This window comes from Dendrobates tinctorius, unplaced genomic scaffold (assembly GCF_039654945.1).
Source record: "Dendrobates tinctorius isolate UK_male_01 unplaced genomic scaffold, ASM3965494v1 ptg000063l, whole genome shotgun sequence".
Lineage (NCBI taxonomy): Eukaryota > Metazoa > Chordata > Amphibia > Anura > Dendrobatidae > Dendrobates > Dendrobates tinctorius.
Window position 1 is genome coordinate 13,220,128 of NW_027361731.1, and position 23,628 is coordinate 13,243,755.

Genomic DNA, 23,628 nt, shown 5'->3' on the forward strand with positions numbered 1-23,628 from the left:
CTACATAGGCGCCGATACGCAACATGCCCAGATAAGTGGAGATGGGTTCTGAATTAATATGCATGACATGGAATGTGAGGGGTATCAAAAACCCCCGGAAAAAGGTTAAAGTATTTTCACAAATCAGGCACTATCACCCTCACATTGTGGCTCTGGTCGAGACACACTTGACCAGGGATACGGCTCGGAGTGTACAAAAACCATGGGTTCAATGGTCTATACACGCATTTCACACCAGCTATTCCAGGGGAGTCTCATTACTAATACACAAGGACGTTAGATGGGAGGCCCGGAGAGACTCTGAAGGGCGCTTCATATTTGTGTATGCACTGATTAACTCTAGGAAATATGTTATTCTGTGTGTTTATAATCCCCCTCCAGCGGGTACGTCAATTCTCCAGAAAGCATTGAGTTTTGCTTTGAACTACCCAGACGCAGATGTCATTTGTATGGGGGACTTTAATTTGGTTATGAATAATTGCCTCGATAGATTGAGACTGGATGATGGGACACAGGGTGGGACCCCAGCAGCAGCTACATCCCAATTATCACAGTTTATAGAAGGTAGTGGATGGTTGGGCCTATGGAGGACGCGCCACCCAGAGATAAGAGAGTATACTTGCCATTCATCCACTAAGCGCTCCTTATCTCGCATAGGTTACATTTTTGGATCTAGTGGTCTGGCGATGTGGGTGGATAGTATTCAACATGGAAGTAGAGGGATTTCAGATCATAGCCCAATCATTCTTAAACTCAGGTTTGGCCTGCCAAGTGGTAGGATGACATGGAAATTAAACCCTTTCTGGCTGAAATTGATCAAGTCACCTGACAGAACAACTGACCAATTACATGTTTTCGTGTCCTCCCACCCCGGAATGTTAATTTATTTTGGGACACCCTTAAGGCGTACATGAGGGGCTGCCTATCTTCTACGATCTCCTACATCAAATTGGTGACGTCGGGGGAGGATGATGAAATACAGCAACGATTGAAGGATTCAGAGGCCGCTTACATATCCAATCAAACTAGTGGTAATGGAGTGGAGTGGCTGACTGCCCAAAGATTATATACTCAACATATAGACTCCAAGTCCAAACGTAAATTATTTTTTACTCGCCAATCCTACTTTGAGCTAGGGAACCAGTCTAGTAAATTTTTGGCCTATTTGGTGCGGCAGCATAATACAACTAACACAATATTACAGATCCGCAGCTCAGACGGTACATTGGTGTCCTCGACCGGTGAAATAATGGGATGTTTCCATGATTATTATAGTTCACTGTACAGTTCAAGAAGTGACATTGGTACCCAGGGGTGTCTAGACTATATCAGAAATAACGTTTCCCAAATTGAGTGCTTCTCAGCAGGCCTTTATGGATGCTGAATTCACTTTGGAAGAGATAGAAGATGCTATGAGGGACATGGCCTCTGGGAAAGCCCCTGGGCCGGATGGGTTTCCTATTGAGCTGTACAGGAAATACCGGGAGATTTTGGTGCCACTTTTGTTGTCGGTGTTCCAGGGGATCTGGGGGGGGGGTGGTCATGCCGGAGTCCTTCTATGAAGCTAATATAATAGTGCTTAAGAAAGAAGGGAAGGACCCTCTGGACTGTGGATCTTATCGCCCCATATCTTTAGTAAATGTGGATTACAAAATTTTCACGAAAATCTTGGCTACTTGGCTAAACTCAATTATTTTGGAACTTATACACCCTGACCAGACTGGCTTTATGCCCGGTAAAAGCACCTCCATTAATATTAGATGGGTTCAATCGGTGGTCCAATACAGCTCCCTGGTACCAGACAATAGGTGGGCATTGGCATCGTTGGATGCAGCCAAGGCCTTCGATTCCCTTGAATGGCCTTTCCTCCACTCATGCTTGCAGAAATTTGGTTTTGGGGATAGGTTCCTAAAATGGGTTAATACATTGTATATGAAACCTAAGGCCCGTATCATTGTAAATAGTTCCACTTCTGAATCCTTTTCTTTGCACAGGGGGACTCGTCAGGGGTGTCCCCTTTCCCTGGCCCTCTTTGCTCTTGCAATAGAGGCTTTGGCAATTCGCATGAGAGCTTCCCCTAATATTGTGGGTACAGAGATAGCGGATCGGGTGAATACCATAGGCCTATATGCTAATGACATGGTAATATTAATGGATAGGGCAGAGGAGACACTGACGGAGGTGACTGCTACCATAAACAAATTCAGTAAATATTCCGGCCTGTATATAAATTGGGAGAAATCTGCTCTGATGCCTCTTTCTCATACCCCGATGCCGCGACTTGGGACTCTCTCCTTGCTGCCTATTGTACCACATTTTAAATATCTATGTTCATATCTCTCAGTCCAGCACGCTTGATCTGCAACTTAATATATTTCCACAACTAGAAATGGTTAAAGTCAAATTTGCGATCTGGAGCAAACTCCCACTGTCTGTAGCTGGACGCATTAATTTAATTAAAATGATATTACTCCCTAAGATCAGCTATTTTCTCCAATATAGTGCTGTGGTGGTGCCGAAGTCTTTGTTCACCACTTTGAATTCCCAGATTACGTCTTTTATATGGGGGAAGGCCAGGCCCAGGCTCAGGCTGTCCACCCTACAAAGGCCAAAAAGGGGGGGGGGGGGGGCGCTGCCGGATTTTTTTCTATATTAAGGCGGGACAGGCCAGAGCTATAAATACTGTAAGTGGATGTCTGGTAATCATCTTACTAACTCTGAAAGCCATCTGCTTCATGCCGCACATGTTGATTGCCCGCTGGGCATTTTGGAATTGGAGAAAGTAAATGTCCCACGTTTGCTACCCATGCTTCGTCTGGCAAGATTAATATGGAGACAGATTAAGAGGGTGGTGGGATTTAGTGATATCATAGCTGAAATGCCCTTATGGAATAAGTTATTTTCCGACACTGCTTGCCCACCCGTCTGCCGAATTCTGGTCTCAGTACAATGTTTCTACGATAGGGGATTTATGGGACTCCGGTACACTATTATCTTTTGAACAATTACAAGCTAAGTGTAATGCCCCGAGGTCGCAATTCTTCCGATATTTGCAATTAAGATCAGCCCTTCAATCGCACAAGACATGTCGGTATGAGTAATGCTATTTCGTCTCTACCCTTGATAGGCATTCTTAAATCACAAGGTCCCCAGGGTCTCGTCTCCTCTCTGTATACATACATGCTATCCGTGGGGACAGAATCTGCCGTATGCTTAATTAGGGGGAAATGGGAAAGGCTCATCCCTGATGCGCAGGGAGAGGAGTGGGAGGAAATCCTGGAGTCACCAACTAAGGTGTCTCCGTCAATCAACAATAGAATGATACAACTTTATATTATAAACCAATCATATTTGACTCCGACTCGGCTCTTTAAGATGGGCAGTTTCCTATCTTTGGAGTGTCTGAGATGTCATACATCAGATGCAGATTTTATTCACATGATTTGGCAATGTCCAATTATAGCACACTATTGAAAAGAGGTGACATCATTAACCTCCCTGGCACAAATTCCTGTTCCCCTTGAGCCATTGGTTTGTCTGTTTGGGGCGTGGGATGACGAGACATGGGGACATTATACGGGGATTTTCCTACGGGAGACATTGTTTATGGCACGGAAGGTGCTGGCACTGCGGTGGATGGGAGGTTCGGATCCCTCCCTTAGGGCCTGGATTGAATAGGTGAACTCGATCATACCGTACGAGCGTACGCTGTACCAAAACAGAGGGTGCCTGGTTAAATTTGAGAAGATATGGGAGAGGTGGAATTCCTCTCATCTCATGTTGTAGGACAGAGATATCGCATGATAAGAGTTATCTATATGGACATAGGCTGCAAATAGTTGTTGTTTTGTAGTAGTAGTAATGGTTTAGAGGTTGGTAGGCTTTATTATTTGAATAATAACACACAGACTAATGTAAGGCAATTGACAGTATGTTTTATTCTATACACAACTGGTATACATACACTGTTTTGACATTAATGCTCTGTGGAATGTATATGTATATGTGTTATATGGTATTTTTATCATTGTCAGTTTGCATATTGTATACCCTGGCTCAATAAACGAATTTAAAAAAAGAAAGAAACACATGAAATAGATCACTCTGTGTGTAATGACTTTATATAGTATACGAGTTTCACTTTTTGTATTGAAGAACTGAAATAAATTAACTTTTTGATGACATTCTAATTTTGTGATAATCACGCTAAATATGGATTCTGGTAATGTCCAGGGCATCACAGAATGGTCTCATGTCGCTCGGATCTTTAAAAGTATACAATGTTCCATTTCTCCGGATCTGCAGCTGGAAAGGGCACCTCCAGGAGCACATCAGGACATCTTCCCAGACGGCATCAAGTAGTAGTTTCAATACCCTTTTTTTTTTTTTAGGAAGTGTCATTCAGGATGTGCGTTTTCCATTTAAATCAACAGGGACCAAAATCCTTGATTTCCTCATAATGGACTCTTTTACATTGAAAAAAATGTGTGACAGAAAACGTCTCTTGGACGCTCAGGATCTGGGCCATGATTGCCCAGTGTATATCAATCTTCAGCTCCTTATCAATAGGGTCACCAAAGATATTTTTGAATAATGTTTACAGTGTTGACTTAATCGCTTGTGCATTGATGCTTTTAGGTATACCCCTTATCCGATTATTGCAATTTTCTTGGTAATCAACCATATTAATCAGACTGTATGTGTCTGTGAAGATCCAGTGTTTATGAGCATTTTGATGGCTCATAACTTGTTCGACATCATCCTGTAATCTCTGTACCTTGTCAGTAAGCTGTGACTATTCTAGAAGTGAGGGAACATATTTCAGTTTGGTATGTGGTCTCCAGCCTCTGTATATATTGCTCAAAGTCTTGATTAGTAGGGAAACACACAATGTGATGCTTCAAATCAATTATGGCGTTCCTCATATCAGAATCTCCTGTGGCTAGGGAGGGGGGGTTCTTAAATTTCACCGTGAAGCAAGCACTGCTCAGTGTGTGGTTTTCGGTTAGACTACACGAACATTGGTTGAGCTTTGTTCTTTAAGGCCGACTAAGAGAGGAGAAGATGGTGCAGGACTTACAGGCTTGAGCTGTCAGGCATCATGAGGGATAAGACTGCTGCTTTTCTACGCTGAGGTGAGGCAGTAATAGATGTGGCGAGGGAAGATGAGCAATTCAATAAAAAAGGCTTCTACCCTGTGTGACTGCTCTGGTGACTAAGAAGAAAGGATTTCTTCACAAAACAATTTCCACATTCTGAACAGGAAAAAGGTTTCTCCCCTGTGTGAGTTCTCTGGTGTACAACATCATCAGATTTCCGGTTAAAACCTTTCCCACATTCTGAACATGTAAAAAGCTTCTCCTCTGAGTGAGTTCTTTGGTGCCTAACAAGATCTGATTTCAGGTTAAAACATTTTCCACATTCTGAACAGGAAAAAGGTTTCTCCCCTGTGTGGGTTCTCTGGTGGTTCTCCAGATGGGTTTTCCGGTTAAAACATTTCCCACATTCTGAACATGAAAAAGGCTTCTCCCCTGTGTGGGTTCTCTGATGTCTGACAAGATGCGTTTTCCGGTTAAAACATTTCCCACATTCTGAACATGAAAAAGGCTTCTCCCCTGTGTGGGTTCTCTGATGCCTGACAAGATGCGTTTTACAGTTAAAACATTTCCCACATTCTGAACATAAAAAAGGCTTCTCCCCTGTGTGGGTTCTCTGATGTCTGACAAGATGCGTTTTCTGGTTAAAACGCTTCCCACATTCTGAACATGAAAAAGGCTTCTCCCCTGTGTGAGTTCTCTGGTGGTTCTCAAGATCTGTTTTCTGGTTAAAACATTTCCCACATTCTGAACATGAAAAAGGATTCTTCTCCCCTGTGTGAGTTCTCTGGTGGATCTCAAGATAAGTTTTCCGATTAAAACTTTTCCCACATTCTGAACATGTAAAAGGCTTCTCCCCTGTGTGAGTTCTCTGGTGGTTCTTAAGATTAGTTTTCCAATTAAAACATTTCCCACATTCTGAACATGAAAAAGGCTTCTCCCCTGTGTGAGTTCTCTGGTGCCTATCAAGAGCCACTTTCCAATTAAAACATTTCCCACATTCTGAACATGAAAAAGGCTTCTCCCCTGTGTGTGTTCTCTGGTGGTTCTCAAGATCTGCTTTCCGGATAAAACATTTCCCACATTCTGAACATGAAAAAGGCTTCTCCCCTGTGTGAGTTTTCTGGTGTACAACAACATCAGATTTCCGGTTAAAATCTTTCCCACATTCTGAACATGTAAAAAGCTTCTCCCCTGTGTGAGTTCTTTGGTGCCCAACAAGATTTGATTTCACGTTAAAACATTTTCCACATTCTGAACAGGAAAAAGGTTTCTCCCCTGTGTGAGTTCTCTGGTGTACAACAACATCAGATTTCCGGTTAAAACCTTTCCCACATTCTGAACATGTAAAAAGCTTCTCCCCTGTGTGGGTTCTCTGGTGGTTCTCAAGATGCGCTTTCCGGTTAAAACATTTCCCACATTCTGAACATGTAAAAGGCTTCTCCCCTGTGTGAGTTCTCTGGTGCCTATCAAGAGCCACTTTCCAATTAAAACATTTCCCACATTCTGAACATGAAAAAGGCTTCTCCCCTGTGTGTGTTCTCTGGTGGTTCTCAAGATCTGCTTTCCGGATAAAACATTTCCCACATTCTGAACATGAAAAAGGCTTCTCCCCTGTGTGAGTTATCTGGTGTACAACAACATCAGATTTCCGGTTAAAATCTTTCCCACATTCTGAACATGTAAAAAGCTTCTCCCCTGTGTGAGTTCTTTGGTGCCCAACAAGACTTGATTTCACGTTAAAACATTTTCCACATTCTGAACAGGAAAAAGGTTTCTCCCCTGTGTGAGTTCTCTGGTGTACAACAACATCAGATTTCCGGTTAAAACCTTTCCCACATTCTGAACATGTAAAAAGATTCTCCCCTGTGTGGGTTCTCTGGTGGTTCTCAAGATGCGCTTTCCGGTTAAAACATTTCCCACATTCTGAACATGTAAAAGGCTTCTCCCCTGTGTGGGTTCTTTGGTGCCTAACAAGATCTGATTTCTGGTTAAAACATTTCCCACATTCTGAACATGAAAAAGGCTTCTCCCCTGTGTGATCTCTCTGGTGGTTCTTAAGACCTGCTTTCCAGTTAAAACATTTCCCACATTCTGAACATGTAAAAGGCTTCTCCCCTGTGTGAGTTCTTTGGTGCCTAACAAGGTCTGATTTCAGGTTAAAACATTTCCCACATTCTGAACATGGAAAAGGCTTCTCCCCTGTGTGAGTTCTCTGGTGGTTATCAAGCTCCCCTTTCCAATTAAAACATTTCCCACATTCTGAACACGAAAAAGGCTTCTCCCTTCTATGGGTTCTCTGGTGGCTAACAAGTTGCGTTTTCTGATTAAAACATTTCCCACATTCTGAACATGAAAAAGGCTTCTCCCCTGTGTGAGTTCTCTGGTGGTTATCATGATGCTGTTTCAGGTTAAAACATTTCCCACATTCTGAACACGAAAAAGGTTTCTCCCCTGTGTGAGTTCTTTTTTCCTTAGTAGTCAGTAATGAATCAGAAGACAGGACCTGTTTCAAAGGATCAGATGACAGATCATTGCTTTGAAGAGATTTTGGTCTATCTGCAGTAATAGCATTCACTTCTATTGTATCCTGTGGGATCTCAAGATCATCTGATTTTAAAATTGAAGATGTCAGCTGTCCTCCTGATCTCCTGGTAAAGTCATCTGCAAAGAATAATAATTATTATTTCGGAATAAAATATTCTTGAATTTCACATTTTATTAACATTTCTACTTAAACGGACAGTTAAAATGGAAAGCTATTTAAAAAGATTCAATTATTCACCAGGACAATGACAGTTCACAGTCTAATATAAAACCTCATAGGATGAACCAGTGGAGCCTGGTGTTTTCAACTGTTTTATTCCAATATTTGGAAGGCAGAATGAACAGACACCAAACAATCTTATGTAGGTGAAAATAACACTAATAAAATCTTGTACTCATCTCGTAAAAAAAAAAAAAGTTCCCACTCAGGTCCTTGAGTGGGGACTTGAAAAAAAGTCTTAGATACTTAACAGGATTTTTCTAAACCCATGACAGCACCACAACAGAGGGGATACGCCCACGAAGCACATGAAACCTACAGGCTAAAAAGGCGGCACCTCTTCCTCGCATAAGTTGGATTACACAGCATGAGAGGACCTTCCAATGATTATTAATAAAAACATAATAAAACTAACACCACATAATAAACTAAAGGTGTGGAAGCACAACGCTAGTGATAGTGCTCACCCACGTGTAATGGGAATATAAGGGTGCTGTCATGGGTTCAGAAAAATCACGCTACCGGTAAGTAACAGACTATCGATCACCCATGACAGCACAATTTGAGATTCACAGAGAAATTTAATCTGAGGTGGAACTACCTCCTGGAGCAGCCCTGACCAAGGGTGAGGTTGGAGGATGCACCCATATCCTATCTATAGTGCCTATGAAGGTAGAAGTAGAGGACCAGGTTGCTGCCCAGGAAGATGCCACGGCCCGAGTAGAATGATCATTGAGACGTTATGGGGCCATCTTGCCACTTGCTAAGTAGGCTAGAGAAATAGCCTCCGTAATCCACCTAGCAATTGTGGTTTTTGAGGCTCTACACACTTTCCTAAAACTCTGGAGGGATAAGAACCAAGACCTATCCTTTCTTCAGTGTTTCAAAGTGGACAGGTATCTAATTACACATCTCCTATCATCCAAAGTATGCAGTTTTTCCTCCTTCTGTTTTTTGGATTGGAACAAAAGGAGGGGAGGTCGACTTCTTGTAGCCTGGAATCATGACCCTTCTTTGGAAAGGTAGGCTGGATCGGGCTTAAAGATTACCCTATCGTCTAGGATTTGGGTGAATGGTGGGGCTGTAGAAAGAGCCTGAATATCACTGACTCTTCTGGCTGATGTCAATGCTACCAGCAGACCTGTTTTAAGCGAAAGAACCGATTCCATAGGTTCAAAAGGAGCATCCGTTAAGGCTGTCAGGACCAGATTTAAGTCCCACGATAGAAATGGTCCTAGATTTTAATGATGCTTTTGTAGATCGTGAAACCTAATAATTACCGGCCACATCACAGGTGTACAGAGCCCCAAAGAGCTGCCACGTGCACTTTAATGGTACTGGTGGACAAACCTAACTCAAGGCTTTCTGCAAAAATTTGAAGATAATCCTTACCAGTGGTTCATCTTCAACCCTAGAATCTGAAGAGTATAAAAATTTTCTCCATGTCCTAGCATATATTCTGGTCGTGACTGCTTTCCAACTTTGAAGCATAATGGATACAAGGTTTGGGGAAAAAACTCTCCCTTAACAGTGCGCTTTCAAATTCCACAGTCAAGTGGAGGCTGGCTGCCTGATGATGTAACACTGGCCCGAGAAAGCAGCTTCAGCACCTCTGAAATAACCCATGGATTGGACACCTATATATCCTTCTTAGCCATGAAAACCATGGTCTTTTCAGTCAGAAGGGAGCAATCAACACAATCCTTGCCCTGTCCTCCCTGATTTTTCTTATGACTGGTGGGAGCCGGGCTATTGCAGGGAACGAGTATGTTAGGCTAAAATCCCAGGAGGCCCGGAATGCGCCTACTACTAGGAGATACCTGTTTAGTCTGCTTGCAAAAAGGTCTATGAGCGAGAGACCCCACATCCAAACTATCTGAAGATTTCATGACTCAGCGCTCCCACACTCCCCTTGATTTACATAAGCCACTGATAATTGATTGTCCAAGAGGATCGTGACATGCAGGCCCTGTAGGGATACAAGACATTTATTTACAGCCTTCTCTACTGCCAGCAATTCCTTTGCATTTGACAACAGTGTTTTCTCACTCCTGGTCCATACTCCCTGGCCCACCTCTCTTCCTAGTTCAACCCTGTGGAGACATGGGGGTCAGTGAGTGCTCTTGTCCACTTGCCCGGCTGTCTTTAGAAAGACTGCATAGACCAGGCTTATACCAATGAATACCCGCTCTCCCCGTGGGCAGAAAACTACTCAAACAACCAGGGCTGTGGAGTCGGAGCTCATTTTGGTGGAGTCGGAGTCGGTATAAAATGGACCGACTCCTAAAATATATAATAAATTGGGTACAGTAGTTCAATACAGGATGTGCTGAATATTTTTTCATAGGAATATGGGAAAGTTATGAAATGTCCTATAAATGACTGTTCTATTCCTGATCTAAGGCTACATTCACACACAGCGTTTTTGCTGCGTTTTTTGTGGATACGTTTTTCAGCTGCAAAAGCAGATCAGCTTTTTAAAAAAACGCATCACCTGAAAGGTTTTTGAGCTCATAGATAATGTTTTCAATATCAAAAGCAGATTAGAAATCTGCTCTATCTATATATCCATTTATCCATATCTGTCTATCCATATCGTATCTGTACCAAAAAGAATGAAAGCCAGGTAGCACACAGACTAACACTTCCTGCCAGGCAAAGGAGAAGGAAAGAGCTTCTCAAACATCATTAACAAGATATTTTGTAAGTGACAAAGTTACTGTAACAATGACAGCAGATATGTCTAAAAGACAAGACAGCTCATACAGCTTGTTGTGAAGGACGGTCTACCATTATCATAATTTGCACGACCAGCTTTTACAGCTCTTAATGGAGAAATGGCCCCCAAATTTGGTGTTTCTCTGGAAAGTATTAGAAAATTAGTGATTGAAGAAGCCCTTAAACAAAAGGAAGATCTTGGGCTACTTTCACACAAGCGTTTTTTTGGCGCTGCGTTTGGAGCGCACATGAAACGCATGTCAAAAGCGCATGCAAACGCTGCGTTATTTTGTAGCATTATTGTGCGCATAACAAAAAATCACAGCGTTTTTATGCGCAATTAACTGGAGAAAAAATCCTTGAAAAATTCTTGCAACACACTCCACCAATGGGACACCAGTGGGTGTGTCTATGGAAATTCTTTATATAGACCCAGTTTACACCTGAATTCTTCACATTTGCTTGCATTTGACTTGAGAAACATGGAAGAGCTTTGACTTTGACTTGGATCTGGACGTGAGGACGGCTCAGGCTTATGCCGTCGCTTGCCATGAACAGAGGGAGAGAGAGGCAGCGAAGACGGCAGCAGCGGCGTAGGTGGATACATCCCATTATTGAACTCCGGGAGAGCCGTGGAGCGTACCACACCCTCTACAGCGAGCTACAGGCAAACCCGGAGAAATTTACGGATTATACCCGGAAGACCAAAGAAACATTTCACTATTTGCTTGTTCGGGTAAAAGAAGTCATCCGCAGACAGGACACGCAGCTCCGGCGTGCGATTACTCCTGAGGAACGGCTCCTGGTCACATTAGGTACGTAATATTTAAAAACCAATGCCTGCTGAATTTTCTTGCTTGTGACATGTACTCTTCAAAATCTGGCAGAATTACAGTTCTGCCATGTCGGTAACTACAAGCTGCGTTAATTTCTGGATGCCATGTGTTGAACCAAATGCTGCAGAATTTTTTTTTGTTTGTTTTAATGTAAAGTGTGTAAAAAAATTACATAAACACAAATATTAATTTTGGTTTTCTTTCTGTCACAGATTCCTGGTTACTGGAGACTGCACTTCCAGTACCGGATTGGAATCTCCACGTTGTCTGGAATTGTAGCGGACACCTGCCGGGCTCTCTGGAACGTTCTCTGTCCCGAATTCATGCCCATGCCAAGCGCAGAAAAGTGGTTGGACATCACTGAAAGATTCTGGACTGTCTGCAATTTCCCTAACTGTTTGGGAGCGGTGGATGGGAAACACATCAGGATTATCAAGCCCAAAAGAACAGGCTCTGAGTTCTTTAACTACATAAAGTACTTTTCAACTGTACTGATGGCCATTGCGGATGCAGACTGTACGTTTATTGCAGTGGACATTGGGGCATTTGGCCGTGGTAATGACTCCCAGGCTTCTAAGACATCGTACATGGGCAGGAGGTTGTATGGCAACAACTTCAATTTCCCCATGCCACGGCCTCTTCCCAACACCGAAGATCCGCAACAGCCATTTGTAATGGTTGGTGATGAAGAGTTCCAGATGTGCCAACACCTCCTCAAACCCTACTCCAGCCGGGACTTGGACCTACAAAAAAGAATTTTCAATTACAGGCTGACCAGGGCCAGGAGAATAGCAGTGTGCGCCTTCGGTATACTTGTATCTAGATGGCGCATTCTTGGCACAGGTATAAATCTGAAACTGGAAACAGTGGATGAGGTGGTCAAGGCCTGTGTTGTTCTACATAACTTTGTACTTTCTCGAGAGCATCCGAACTTTGATCTTGATGATGTTGATCCTAATCCATTGCCTGAATTTACTCAGCACCCTCTCAGGTCATCTGTTGAAGTTGGCCAAATGAGGGACCAATTTGCGGCCTACTTCAACTCAGATGTAGGACGGGTGGAATGGCAAGATGGCAAGAGCAAATGGTTTAAAAAAATTTGTCTGGCATGTTGTTTGTATGTTAATAAAAAAAAACTTTTGATACCTGTACTGACTGCATTCTCTGTTTTTACACTCCCAATACCATTAGCAAGTAGCCTTATGTATCAGTGAATTTATGATGCTGTGTTTTGTGCATCATGATTTCACTAATACTCCAGAGTAGGTGACTATATAGATTATGTGGTTATTTACAAGGTATATCTATAGTCTGGGCGCACACCTGTAAAATGCGCAGCGCACGCTAAACGCTGAAGAGCGCGTACATTCGCAAGACCCTGCGATCACCATGTTAAAGATAGGGGGACATTGCGCGTGCGCCCGATAGCGCCCGATGCGCTGCGCGATCGGACGCTAGTGTGAAACCAGCCTTAAAAAGTTGCTTCATGTTTCTTAAAATGGATGCCTGCACACGTCACAGAGTGAACTATTTTGCCATCAATGTTCGATATGTTTGTGACAACAAAGAAATTGTTACCAAAACACTGGCAGTAAAAGACACTAAAGCTCATCACAGCAGCCAGTTTGTCCAGGCCTTAGTGGAAAAAGTTCTGCAAGATTACGAACTCAAAAAAGAACAGGTTCTTGCTATTGTAACGGACAATGCTTCAAACATTATAAGTACAATTACACTGATGAATGAGAGGAATGAACGACAGCTAGAAGAACATTTAGGATTCAGTGTGTTTGAGATGGAAGGCCACAGTGCTGTTCATGTAACTGAGGAACAAACAGATATTACAACAGAAGAACAGCAAAATTATACTGTAGAAATAGATGATCTTGTTGAAGCTGCTTCACACCTCTTTCCTATTCTGTGTTGTGCACACGCTGCAGCTGGCAATAAGAGAGAGTCTGCAAGAGGAACATGCTGGAAATCTGATTGGAAAAGTGAGGAAATTGGTTATTGCTGCCAGAACCCCTGAAATTGATTCCATCTTGAAGACACGTGCTGGAAAAGGGCAATTGTTGATCAAGCCACTCGGTGGGGCAGCACTTATTTAATGATTGAGCGATTGCTTGAACTAAAACCGTTTCTTATAGATATGGCGAACCCTCAGGCAACCCTAAATGAAGGTCAATGGACACAGGTGGCTGAATTGAAGGAATTGCTTAATCACCCATTTACCGTGACTAAAAAATTACAAGCGGAGGATTTAACTCCTGGCATTTTCATGAGGGAGTGGAAGAACTTGCTATTTTGTTGTTTAATCGCAGATGGCATTTCTGCTTCAATGAAACGGAGAGAGACTCAGCTATTGGAAAATAAAATTTTTCTGGCAGCTGATTATGTGGACCCAAGTCATCGTACATTGCTTGATGATCAACAGCTTACTAAAGGAAAAGAAGCTCTGACTGAGGTAGCAGTTAGGATGAGTGGCCTAGAGGAGGACTGCCAGGCGCAAAAGGACTCGGGTCCTGACAGTGCTACTGCTGCCATATCTTCATCCTCATCAGATGAGGAGTTTGACTTTGACAAGTATTTGGATGACATGGAGCAGGTTCTAAAGTTGTATTCCAATAAATATTATGATCTAAATATATTGATTATTGTATCAAAAATGATTTAATGTCTGATGTTCACATTGTACTACAATAAATTTTTCACTTAAATAAAAGCAATATATGTGGGAGCCTGAGTCGTGGAGTCGGTGTAAGGAAAATTGAGGAGTCGGAGTCACAGGTTTGGCTTACCGACTCCACAGCCCTGCAAACAACACTGGGTGAGGGTAAAACAGTGTGGCATTAATTTATTGAACCACGAACACACATAGCATACATAACATTCCCAGCAAATACCCATGATGGTGAAAATTACAGTCTCACCCTTCTGCTGACTTGCTGGGATCAGAGCTGCTTCCAGTGCCAAATACCCCCACCAGTGGCTCACCGCTTTTGGAGGGCCCCCACAGCGAGGAAGTAACGATAAGCTTAGGAAGCTAAATAAGAGCAGTGAGATATGTGGCCAGGTGACCGGTTTGTTCTCATCTGGATTCTTTACGACGTTTCTGGGGTTTCAATGATGGTCAATGAAGCAGTCCTGTGTTTTTCCAGCCATTTCTATGATCTTTTCCCTTTTAATGGGAGACAGAAAAATTATAGGACTGTAAGACCAGACTCCATCTGAGTAAACCTCCGTTGTCCCAAGCAGTCCGATTTACCCAACTTAAAGGATTATGGTTGTTTAGGACAGGGAATTAATTGCCGCAGAGGTAGGGCTGCAATTTCTTTAGTGCCAAGACTATGGCCGAGCATTCTTTTTCTATTGTGGTGCATGCCCTCTCCTGATCCAACAGCTTCCGGGAAACATAGGCTACCGGGTGTTCCTGACCATCGGCCCCCACTTGAATGAGTAAAGCTCCCAATCCAATGTCCGATGCATCTATTTGGACAATGAACCGATGGTTTAAGTCAAGAGCAGTCAGGACCGGGCTTTGGGCTAGCTGTGTTTTCAACTGGAGGAATGTGGACTCACACTCTGAGATCCAGATGAGATTGCGTTCATATCATTTGGTGGTAAGGTCGGTGAGGGGCTTTGCTATTGTACAGTAATTGGGGATAAACTTTCGATAATAGTTTGCTGTCCCTAGGAAGGCACGCACCTGTTTTTGGCTAGCTGGGCGAGGCCACTGGGTAATGGCTTCTACTTTTGCAGGTTCGGGACGAATGCACCCACTTCCCTCCTGATGGCCGAGGTATAGTACCTCGGCCATCCCCATCTGGCAACTGTCGGATCTGATGGTAAGCTAGGCTTTTGCTACGATCTGCAGCACCTGGGACACATGTTGGCGATGCTCTTCCCAGGTATCGCTGAAGATAGAGTTGTCATCTAGGTAGGCCCGGGTATACCCCTGACATCCCTCTAATAACTGGTCCACCATCCTTTGGAAGGTAGCTGGGGCATTCTTCATCCCAAATGGAATGCTGGTAAATCCATACAGGCCAAAGGGGGTGATGAATGCAGACTTCTCTTGAACCTCTTTTGAGTGAGTTCTGCCAGTATTCCTTGCTCAAATCGATGGTAGATATCAACCGAGATCCACCTAATCTGTCTAGTAGTTCATCCACCCGAGGCATAGGGTACACGTCTGTAACAGTGACCTTATTAAGTCGCCTATAGATCAAAGAAGCGAGTACTCTCGTCTTTCTTGGGCACTAACTAGAGATGAGCGACTTTGTCTTTTTTAGGGTCGAGTCGGGTTTCATGAAACCTGACTTTCTAAAGTTGAGTCGAACGTTAATCGGCTGACTATAGGGAAAAGTCGGAAGTCCGAATGAAACACGAAACCCAATGCAAGTCAATGGGGAAGCAAAGTCGACAGGGAGTGGAGAACAGTAAACACACCTACAGTGCCCATTTCAATGACATCAATTCTTATTACTTAAGCTTGGCAACCTTAATTTACTTTATAATAATAGGTACGCATTGAAAACTGGGGGTTATTTGGCTAAAGTTGTGGGGGAAGGGGTAGGGCTGGCTCCAGGTTTTCGTGTGCCCCGGGCCAAAGAGTGTCAGTGCGCCCCTTTAACACATACCACAATTCATGATGCTCCGATACGGCACAGAAATATAGGTATAGTACAATGAAAAATACTTGACTTCTTACATGACATGACTGATATCTATTTTAAATTTTACAATAGCTTAAAAAACGGACAGTATATTACTCCATACAGTATTATGGCACCACATAGTGCGCCATACAGAATAATGAGCCACATATATTTCTCCATAAAGAATAATTGGTCCCATATAATGTTCCATACAGTATATGATGAGCTCCACATAATGCTACAGTATATGATGGTCCCCATGGATGATGCTCCAGTGTCTTATGGGCCCAAATAATGCTCCATATATAATGGGCCCCATTTCCAATACTCGTCTAGTGTATAATGGGCCCCATAGATGCTGCTCCAGAGTCTGATCTGCCCCATTTAGAATGCTCCAGTATATGATGGGCCCCATGGACAATGCTCCAGTGTCTTATGGGCCCAAATAATGTTCCATATATAATGGGCCGCATTTCTAATGCTCCAGTGTATAATGGGCCCCATAGATGCTGCTCCAGTGTCTGATCTGCCCCATTTAGAATGCTCCAGTATATGATGGTCCCCATGGATGATGCTCCAGTGTCTCACGGGCCCAAATAATGCTCCGTATATAATGGGCCCATTTCTAATGCTCCAATGTATAATGGGCCCCATCGATGCTGCTCCAGTGTCTGATCTGCCCCATTTAGAATGCTCCAGTATATGATGGGCCCCATGGAAGATGCTCCAGTGTCTTATGGGCCCAAATAATGCTCCATATATAATGGGCCCCATTTCTAATGCTCTAGTGTATAATGGGCCCCATAGATGCTGCTCCAGTGTCTGATCTGCCCCATTTAGAATGCTCCAGTATATGATGGTCCCCATGGATGATGCTCCAGTGTCATATGGACATATGGATATGTTACGCGTGCAACAGATTAAGTGCAACAGGATAAAGTGTTTTGCAGTTAGACAATGCATTGAAGCTGATGTTCCTCTCTTCTCTTCTTCACACAGGTATTTCATTCCATCATCCATGTGTGCTGTCTGCCAAGTGTGAACTGCATCATATAGTGCCAGATATTTTTATGGTATTTCATTCCATCATCCATGTGTGCTGTCTGCCAAGTGTGAACTGCATCATATAGTGCCAGATATTTTTATGGTATTTCATTCCATCATCCATGTGTGCTGTCTGCCAAGTGTGAACTGCATCATATAGTGCCAGATATTTTTATGGTATTTCATTCCATCATCCATGTGTGCTGTCTGCCAAGTGTGAACTGCATCATATAGTGCCAGATATTTTTATGGTATTTCATTCCATCATCCATGTGTGCTGTCTGCCAAGTGTGAACTGCATCATATAGTGCCAGATATTTTTATGGTATTTCATTCCATCATCCATGTGTGCTGTCTGCCAAGTGTGAACTGCATCATATAGTGCCAGATATTTTTATGGTATTTCATTCCATCATCCATGTGTGCTGTCTGCCAAGTGTGAACTGCATCATATAGTGCCAGATATTTTTATGGTATTTCATTCCATCATCCATGTGTGCTGTCTGCCAAGTGTGAACTGCATCATATAGTGCCAGATATTTTTATGGTATTTCATTCCATCATCCATGTGTGCTGTCTGCCAAGTGTGAACTGCATCATATAGTGCCAGATATTTTTATGGTATTTCATTCCATCATCCATGTGTGCTGTCTGCCAAGTGTGAACTGCATCATATAGTGCCAGATATTTTTATGGTATTTCATTCCATCACTCCTGTGGTATTTCATTCCATCATCCATGTGTGCTGTCTGCCAAGTGTGAACTGCATCATATAGTGCCAGATATTTTTATGGTATTTCATTCCATCATCCATGTGTGCTGTCTGCCAAGTGTGAACTGCATCATATAGTGCCAGATATTTTTATGGTATTTCATTCCATCATCCATGTGTGCTGTCTGCCAAGTGTGAACTGCATCATATAGTGCCAGATATTTTTATGGTATTTCATTCCATCATCCATGTGTGCTGTCTGCCAAGTGTGAACTGCATCATATAGTGCCAGATATTTTTATGGTATTTCATTCCATCATCCATGTGTGCTGTCTGCCAAGTGTGAACTGCATCATATAGTGCCAGATATTTTTATGGTATTTCATTCCATCACTCCTGTGGTGGGTCTTTATTTTCTATCTATTTGGTTTCTGCTTTGAAGTGTAGAAAGGTGTTTTTTTTTTTTTTTTTTTTTTTTTTTTTTCTCCCTTTCTCAGTTTGATGGCCTTGTCCAGCGTTAGTTATTTACCCTGCATAGTAATGCCTGCTCTGGCCTTGTGCTAATTGGTTAATTACTGATTGTGGCCTTTTGGTGGCTGAAGCTAGCAGACATTTCATTTCATATATATTTAGCTCTGGCTGGGATAGCACGCGTGCGGGCTTACGCGTGCAACAGATTAAGTGCAACAGGATAAAGTGTTTTGCAGTTAGACAATGCATTTGGACAGGGCAGGAGACAGGTAAGGTGCATAAGTTTTTCATGCACGCTTGCTTCTTGGTCAGTCGTACTACGTATGCATTGATCATATTAACCTGCTGCTTATTTGTCTTCACTTCTGCTTTTTAACAACTCGCCTGCCCTTTTACACATTCTGTGCACTCTCTGCATATCCACCCCTCCCTTTTCCCCTCTCCCATGTTTAACTCTGAGGCTCTATTGACATTTCTTACCCACACCAAACCATCCAAAACCTCCATGCAGCACTCAAAACGTTCATACAAATCATCCCACCACCTGCTTTTTCTGTTTTTTCTCCTTTTAATAGTTGCAGGTGACATCTCCCCCAACCCTGGGCCTCCCTCCACCAGCATACATTACTCTCCTCCAGCTGCATATAGAAACCCTGCTAATCTTATTAACATTCAGTGCATGCCTTCTCCTCTCACTTTCCAATGTGCTCTCTGGAATGCACGGTCTGTGTGTAACAAACTGACTTACATTCACGATCTTTTTCTCTCTAATTCCCTTAACCTTCTGGCTATTACAGAAACCTGGATCCAGCATTCAGACACCACCGCTGCTGCCTCTCTCTCGTTTGGTGGGCTGAAATTTTCACATACCCCCAGACCTGAGAACAGACAGGGTGGAGGTGTTGGTTTGCTCCTTTCATCACAATGTGCTTTCCAGGTCATCCCCCCGGTTCCATCACTTACATTTCCTTCCTTTGAAGTCCACGCCATCAGACTCTTTAAGCCCTTCTCCTTACGAGTGGCGGTCGTTTATCGCCCTCCAGGCTCTTCCCGCCAGTTTCTAGACCACTTCACCACCTGGCTTACTCACTTTCTGTCCTGTGACATCCCCACCCTCATCATGGGAGACTTTAACATCCCCATCAATGATCCGCTCTCCCAGTCTGCCTCTCATCTTCTTTCTCTAACTTCTTCATTCGGCCTCTCACAGTTTACTTATTCTCCTACACATGAGGACGGGAATACTTTGGACCTGGTTTTCTCCCGCCCCGGCTCGCTGCACGACTTTACTAATTCACCTCTCCCGCTCTCGGACCACAACCTTCTTTCCTTCTCTGTCAAGAATTGTCTCCTCACCCGGGACACCCCCACTTACCACACTTATCGGAATACACGTACCATTAATACCCAACAGCTTAGGGACAATCTCCACACATCTTTAGCCCCCATCTCCACCCTCTCCTGTCCAGACATAGCATTGTCACACTTCAATAATACACTGAAGAATGCCCTAGATGAAGCAGCACCTTCTATACGCAGAAAGACCCGACACAGACAACGGCAGCCCTGGCACACAACGCAAACACGCTTTCTTCAGCGCTGCTCGAGGTGTGCAGAGCGGCAGTGGAGAAAATCTCTCTTAGCAGAAGACTTCATCCACTATAAGTTCATGCTCAAAACCTATAACTCTGCCCTTCATCTGGCCAAACAATCCTACTTCACCACCCTCATCACCTCACTATCCAACAACCCAAGACGACTTTTTGAAACCTTAAACTCCCTCCTGAAACCTAAAGTACAGGCCCCCATCACCAACCTCAGCGGTGAGGATCTGGCCACTTATTTCCTAGAAAAAATCAACCACATCCATCAGGATATCTCAGCCCTATCTCCTCAGTGCCTGGATCCCCTTCTCTGCCGCACCTCAAGCTCACTAGACATCTTTGAGCCTGTTTCAGAAGAAGAAGTTTCCAAGCTCCTCACTTCTGCTCGGCCTACAACCTGCAACAGTGACCTTATTCCTTCACAGCTCCTGCAGTCTCTCTCACCAGTGGTCACCACTCACCTGACTAAAATATTTAACCTCTCTCTTTCTTCAGGTATATTTCCCTCCTCATTTAAACATGCCATCATAACCCCTTTACTTAAAAAGCCATCCCTGGACCAGAACTGCACTGCTAACTACAGACCTGTCTCTAACCTTCCCTTCATCTCTAAACTCCTGGAACGCCTGGTCCACTCCCGTCTAATCCGCTATCTCTCAGATAACTCTCTTCTCGACCCCTTACAATCTGGTTTCCGCTCTTTACACTCTACTGAAACTGCCCTCACTAAAGTCTCTAATGATTTAATAACAGCTAAATCGAAAGGTCATTGCTCCCTGCTGATTCTCCTGGATCTCTCTGCCGCATTTGACACTGTGGATCACCAGCTCCTCCTCACTATGCTCCGCTCTATAGGCCTCAAGGACACAGCCCTCTCCTGGTTCTCCTCCTACCTCTCTGACCGCTCCTTCACTGTATCTTTTTCCGGCTCCTCTTCCTCTTTTCGTCCCCTTACTATCGGGGTCCCGCAGGGCTCAGTCCTAGGCCCTCTCCTCTTCTCTTTATACACTGCCCCTATTGGACAAACAATCAGCAGATTTGGGTTCCAGTATCATCTCTATGCTGATGACACCCAATTATACACTTCTTCCCCTGACATCACCCCTACCCTAATTCAAAATACCAAGGATTGTCTGTCTGCTGTCTCTAGCATCATGTCCTCCCTCTATCTGAAACTAAATCTCTCTAAAACTGAACTTCTTGTGTTTCTCCCCTCTACTAACCTCACTCTACCTAACATCGAAATAACCCTGGAGGGTTCAACCATAACTCCCAAGCAGCATGCCCGCTGTCTTGGGGTCATATTCGACACTGAACTTTCCTTTACTCCGTACATCCGATCACTCAGTCGCTCTTGTCACCTGCATCTTAAAAACATCTCCAGAATCCGACCTTTTCTCACCTTTGAAACTGCTAAGACTCTTACTGTCGCTCTTATTCATTCTCGTCTGGACTACTGCAACTCTCTTCTGATCGGTCTCCCTCTTACCAAACTTTCTCCTCTCCAATCCATCTTGAATGCGGCAGCCAGGGTCATATTTCTGTCCAGCCGCTTCACCGATGCCTCCATCTTATGCCAGTCATTACACTGGCTACCTATTCGCTACAGGGTCCAGTATAAACTCATCTCTCTCACCCATAAAGCTCTCCACTGTTCTGCACCGCCTTATATCTCCTCTCTCATCTCTGTCTATCGCCCTACACGTGCCCTCCGTTCTACAAATGACCTAAGACTAACATCCCCCGTAATCCGAACCTCGCACCTCCGTCTCCAAGACTTCTCTCGTGCTGCTCCAGCTCTCTGGAATGCACTTCCCCAGACGATCAGACTGATACCTAGCCCTGACCTATTCAAGCGCGCTTTGAAAACCCATCTCTTCAAAGAAGCCTATCACATCAACTACTCAGCAAGCTAACTTTGCCCTGTTCCCTCCTTCCAAATATTATTCTGAATCTGCACCCTACTATTCATCTGTCTCCACACCCTTCATGCACATAACTGCACTTGATACTTGTCTATTGCACTTAAACACACGGGCTGATGACCGGATCATGCAGCTTTATATGAAAATCCCTATTATAATTGCCAGACCTGAATTAACAAGCATTTCTCACCTACTGTGTCCCCCCATTTCCTTGTAGATTGTAAGCTTGCGAGCAGGGACCTCACTCCTAATGTCATTGTTTGAATTGTCTTAACTTGTATTGAATTTATTGTCTGTACATGTCCCCGCTTAATTGTAAAGTGCTGCGGAATATGTTGGCGCTATATAAATAAAAATTATTATAAATTATTATTATTATATGGGCCCAAATAATGCTCCGTATATAATGGAACCCATTTCTAACGCTCCAGTGTATAATGGGCCCCATAGATTCTTCTCCAGTGTCTGATGTCCCCCATTTGGAATGCTCCAGTATATGATGGGCCTTATGGATGATGCTCCAGTGTATGATGGGCCCCATATATCATTCTCCAGTGTATAGTGCTCCCCAAAAATTGCTCCCAACCTTTAAAAAAAAATTAAATACCTCTCCTCGCAGCTCTCTGCATTTGGACTGTTTAGGCAGAGGGCATACAGACGTGATGTCATCGCGCTCTCTGACCTGAACGTCACAGCGGTGGAGCAGGGAGAGGTAAGTATTGCAAGTGCTGTGGCTCTGAGCAAGCAGGGGGGGCCCACTCGTGGGCGACGGCACTGGCACAGGGCCCCTCATAGTGTGCAAGTGTGTATGATGGCGAGTGGGCCCTCCCACCGGCAGAGAAACTTTTGCGTACTATGAGGGGCACTGTGCCAGTGCCGTCGCCCATAAGTATGCCCCCTCCACCTGCTCAGGGAACCGGCACTTTCATCTACACCTTCCTCTGTGTCACCGTGTAAGGTGGTATAGTATGCGGAAACGGGCACCTGAGTTTCATCAGGGTCTGATTATGTCTCTGTACAGTGCGAGGGCAATGTACCAGCAGAATCATCTAGTAGTAGCTGTGCAGCAGTGCACTCCATGTCTGATTCATGTTGGACTGGGGAATTCAGGATTTGACTTGATAACCCAGGCATGGTATGTGAAAAGAGCTCCATGGAGTAATCTGAAGTGTGGGCTGCCGCATCCTTCACTTTTGGTGTGGGTGAAGGACCCAAGGAAAGGGGCTGTTCCTGACCATAAGCCTGCACTGACAACTCAGTGCTTGCAGTTTTTGAAACTGCAGAAGACGAGGCGATGAGCTGGAGGCTGTTTTGGCAATGTAAGCCAAAACCAGTTCCTGATGCTCCGGCTTTAAAAGCAGTTTACCTACTCCCAGAAAAGGGAGCCTTAAAGGCCTTCCGGAGCCAGACCATGACGCAGGCTCAACACCTCCTGCCTAAGGCCGGTTTCACACTAGCGCATTTTCAACGCGCGCACGGCCGGGGGTAGCTCCGCCCCCGATCCGGCTCTCTGCCCGGCGTGCCCGCCCCTTCCTTGTAGCGCCGCCTCCTAGCGGACAGCGGCGCCTGCGATCGGCGCACCCTATCTTTAGCATAGGGTGCGCCGATCGTGCGCAGGCCGTGCGCTAGTTGCGCTTTGACCTGCGCTGCGCACTTTTGACGGTGCGCCGTGCGCGCCAAAATCAAACTTTTCGGATTTTGGCGCGCACGGCGCACCGTCAAAAGTGCGCAGCGCAGGTCAAAGCGCAACTAGCGCACGGCCTGCGCACGATCGGCGCACCCTATGCTAAAGATAGGGTG

At 44.2% G+C, this 23,628-nt stretch overlaps 1 protein-coding gene across 1 annotated transcript in view; it reads right to left on the minus strand.

The window, feature by feature from the left end:
* Positions 1-3,915: 3,915 nt before the first annotated feature.
* Positions 3,916-23,628, minus strand: part of LOC141094193 (uncharacterized) — an 85,355-nt gene continuing 65,642 nt past the window's right edge. The window contains exon 11 of the mRNA XM_073579957.1: positions 3,916-7,760. Within this exon, the coding sequence (XP_073436058.1) occupies positions 5,191-7,760 (2,570 nt within the window). The 3' untranslated portion in view covers positions 3,916-5,190. The remainder of the gene's footprint in view (positions 7,761-23,628) is intronic.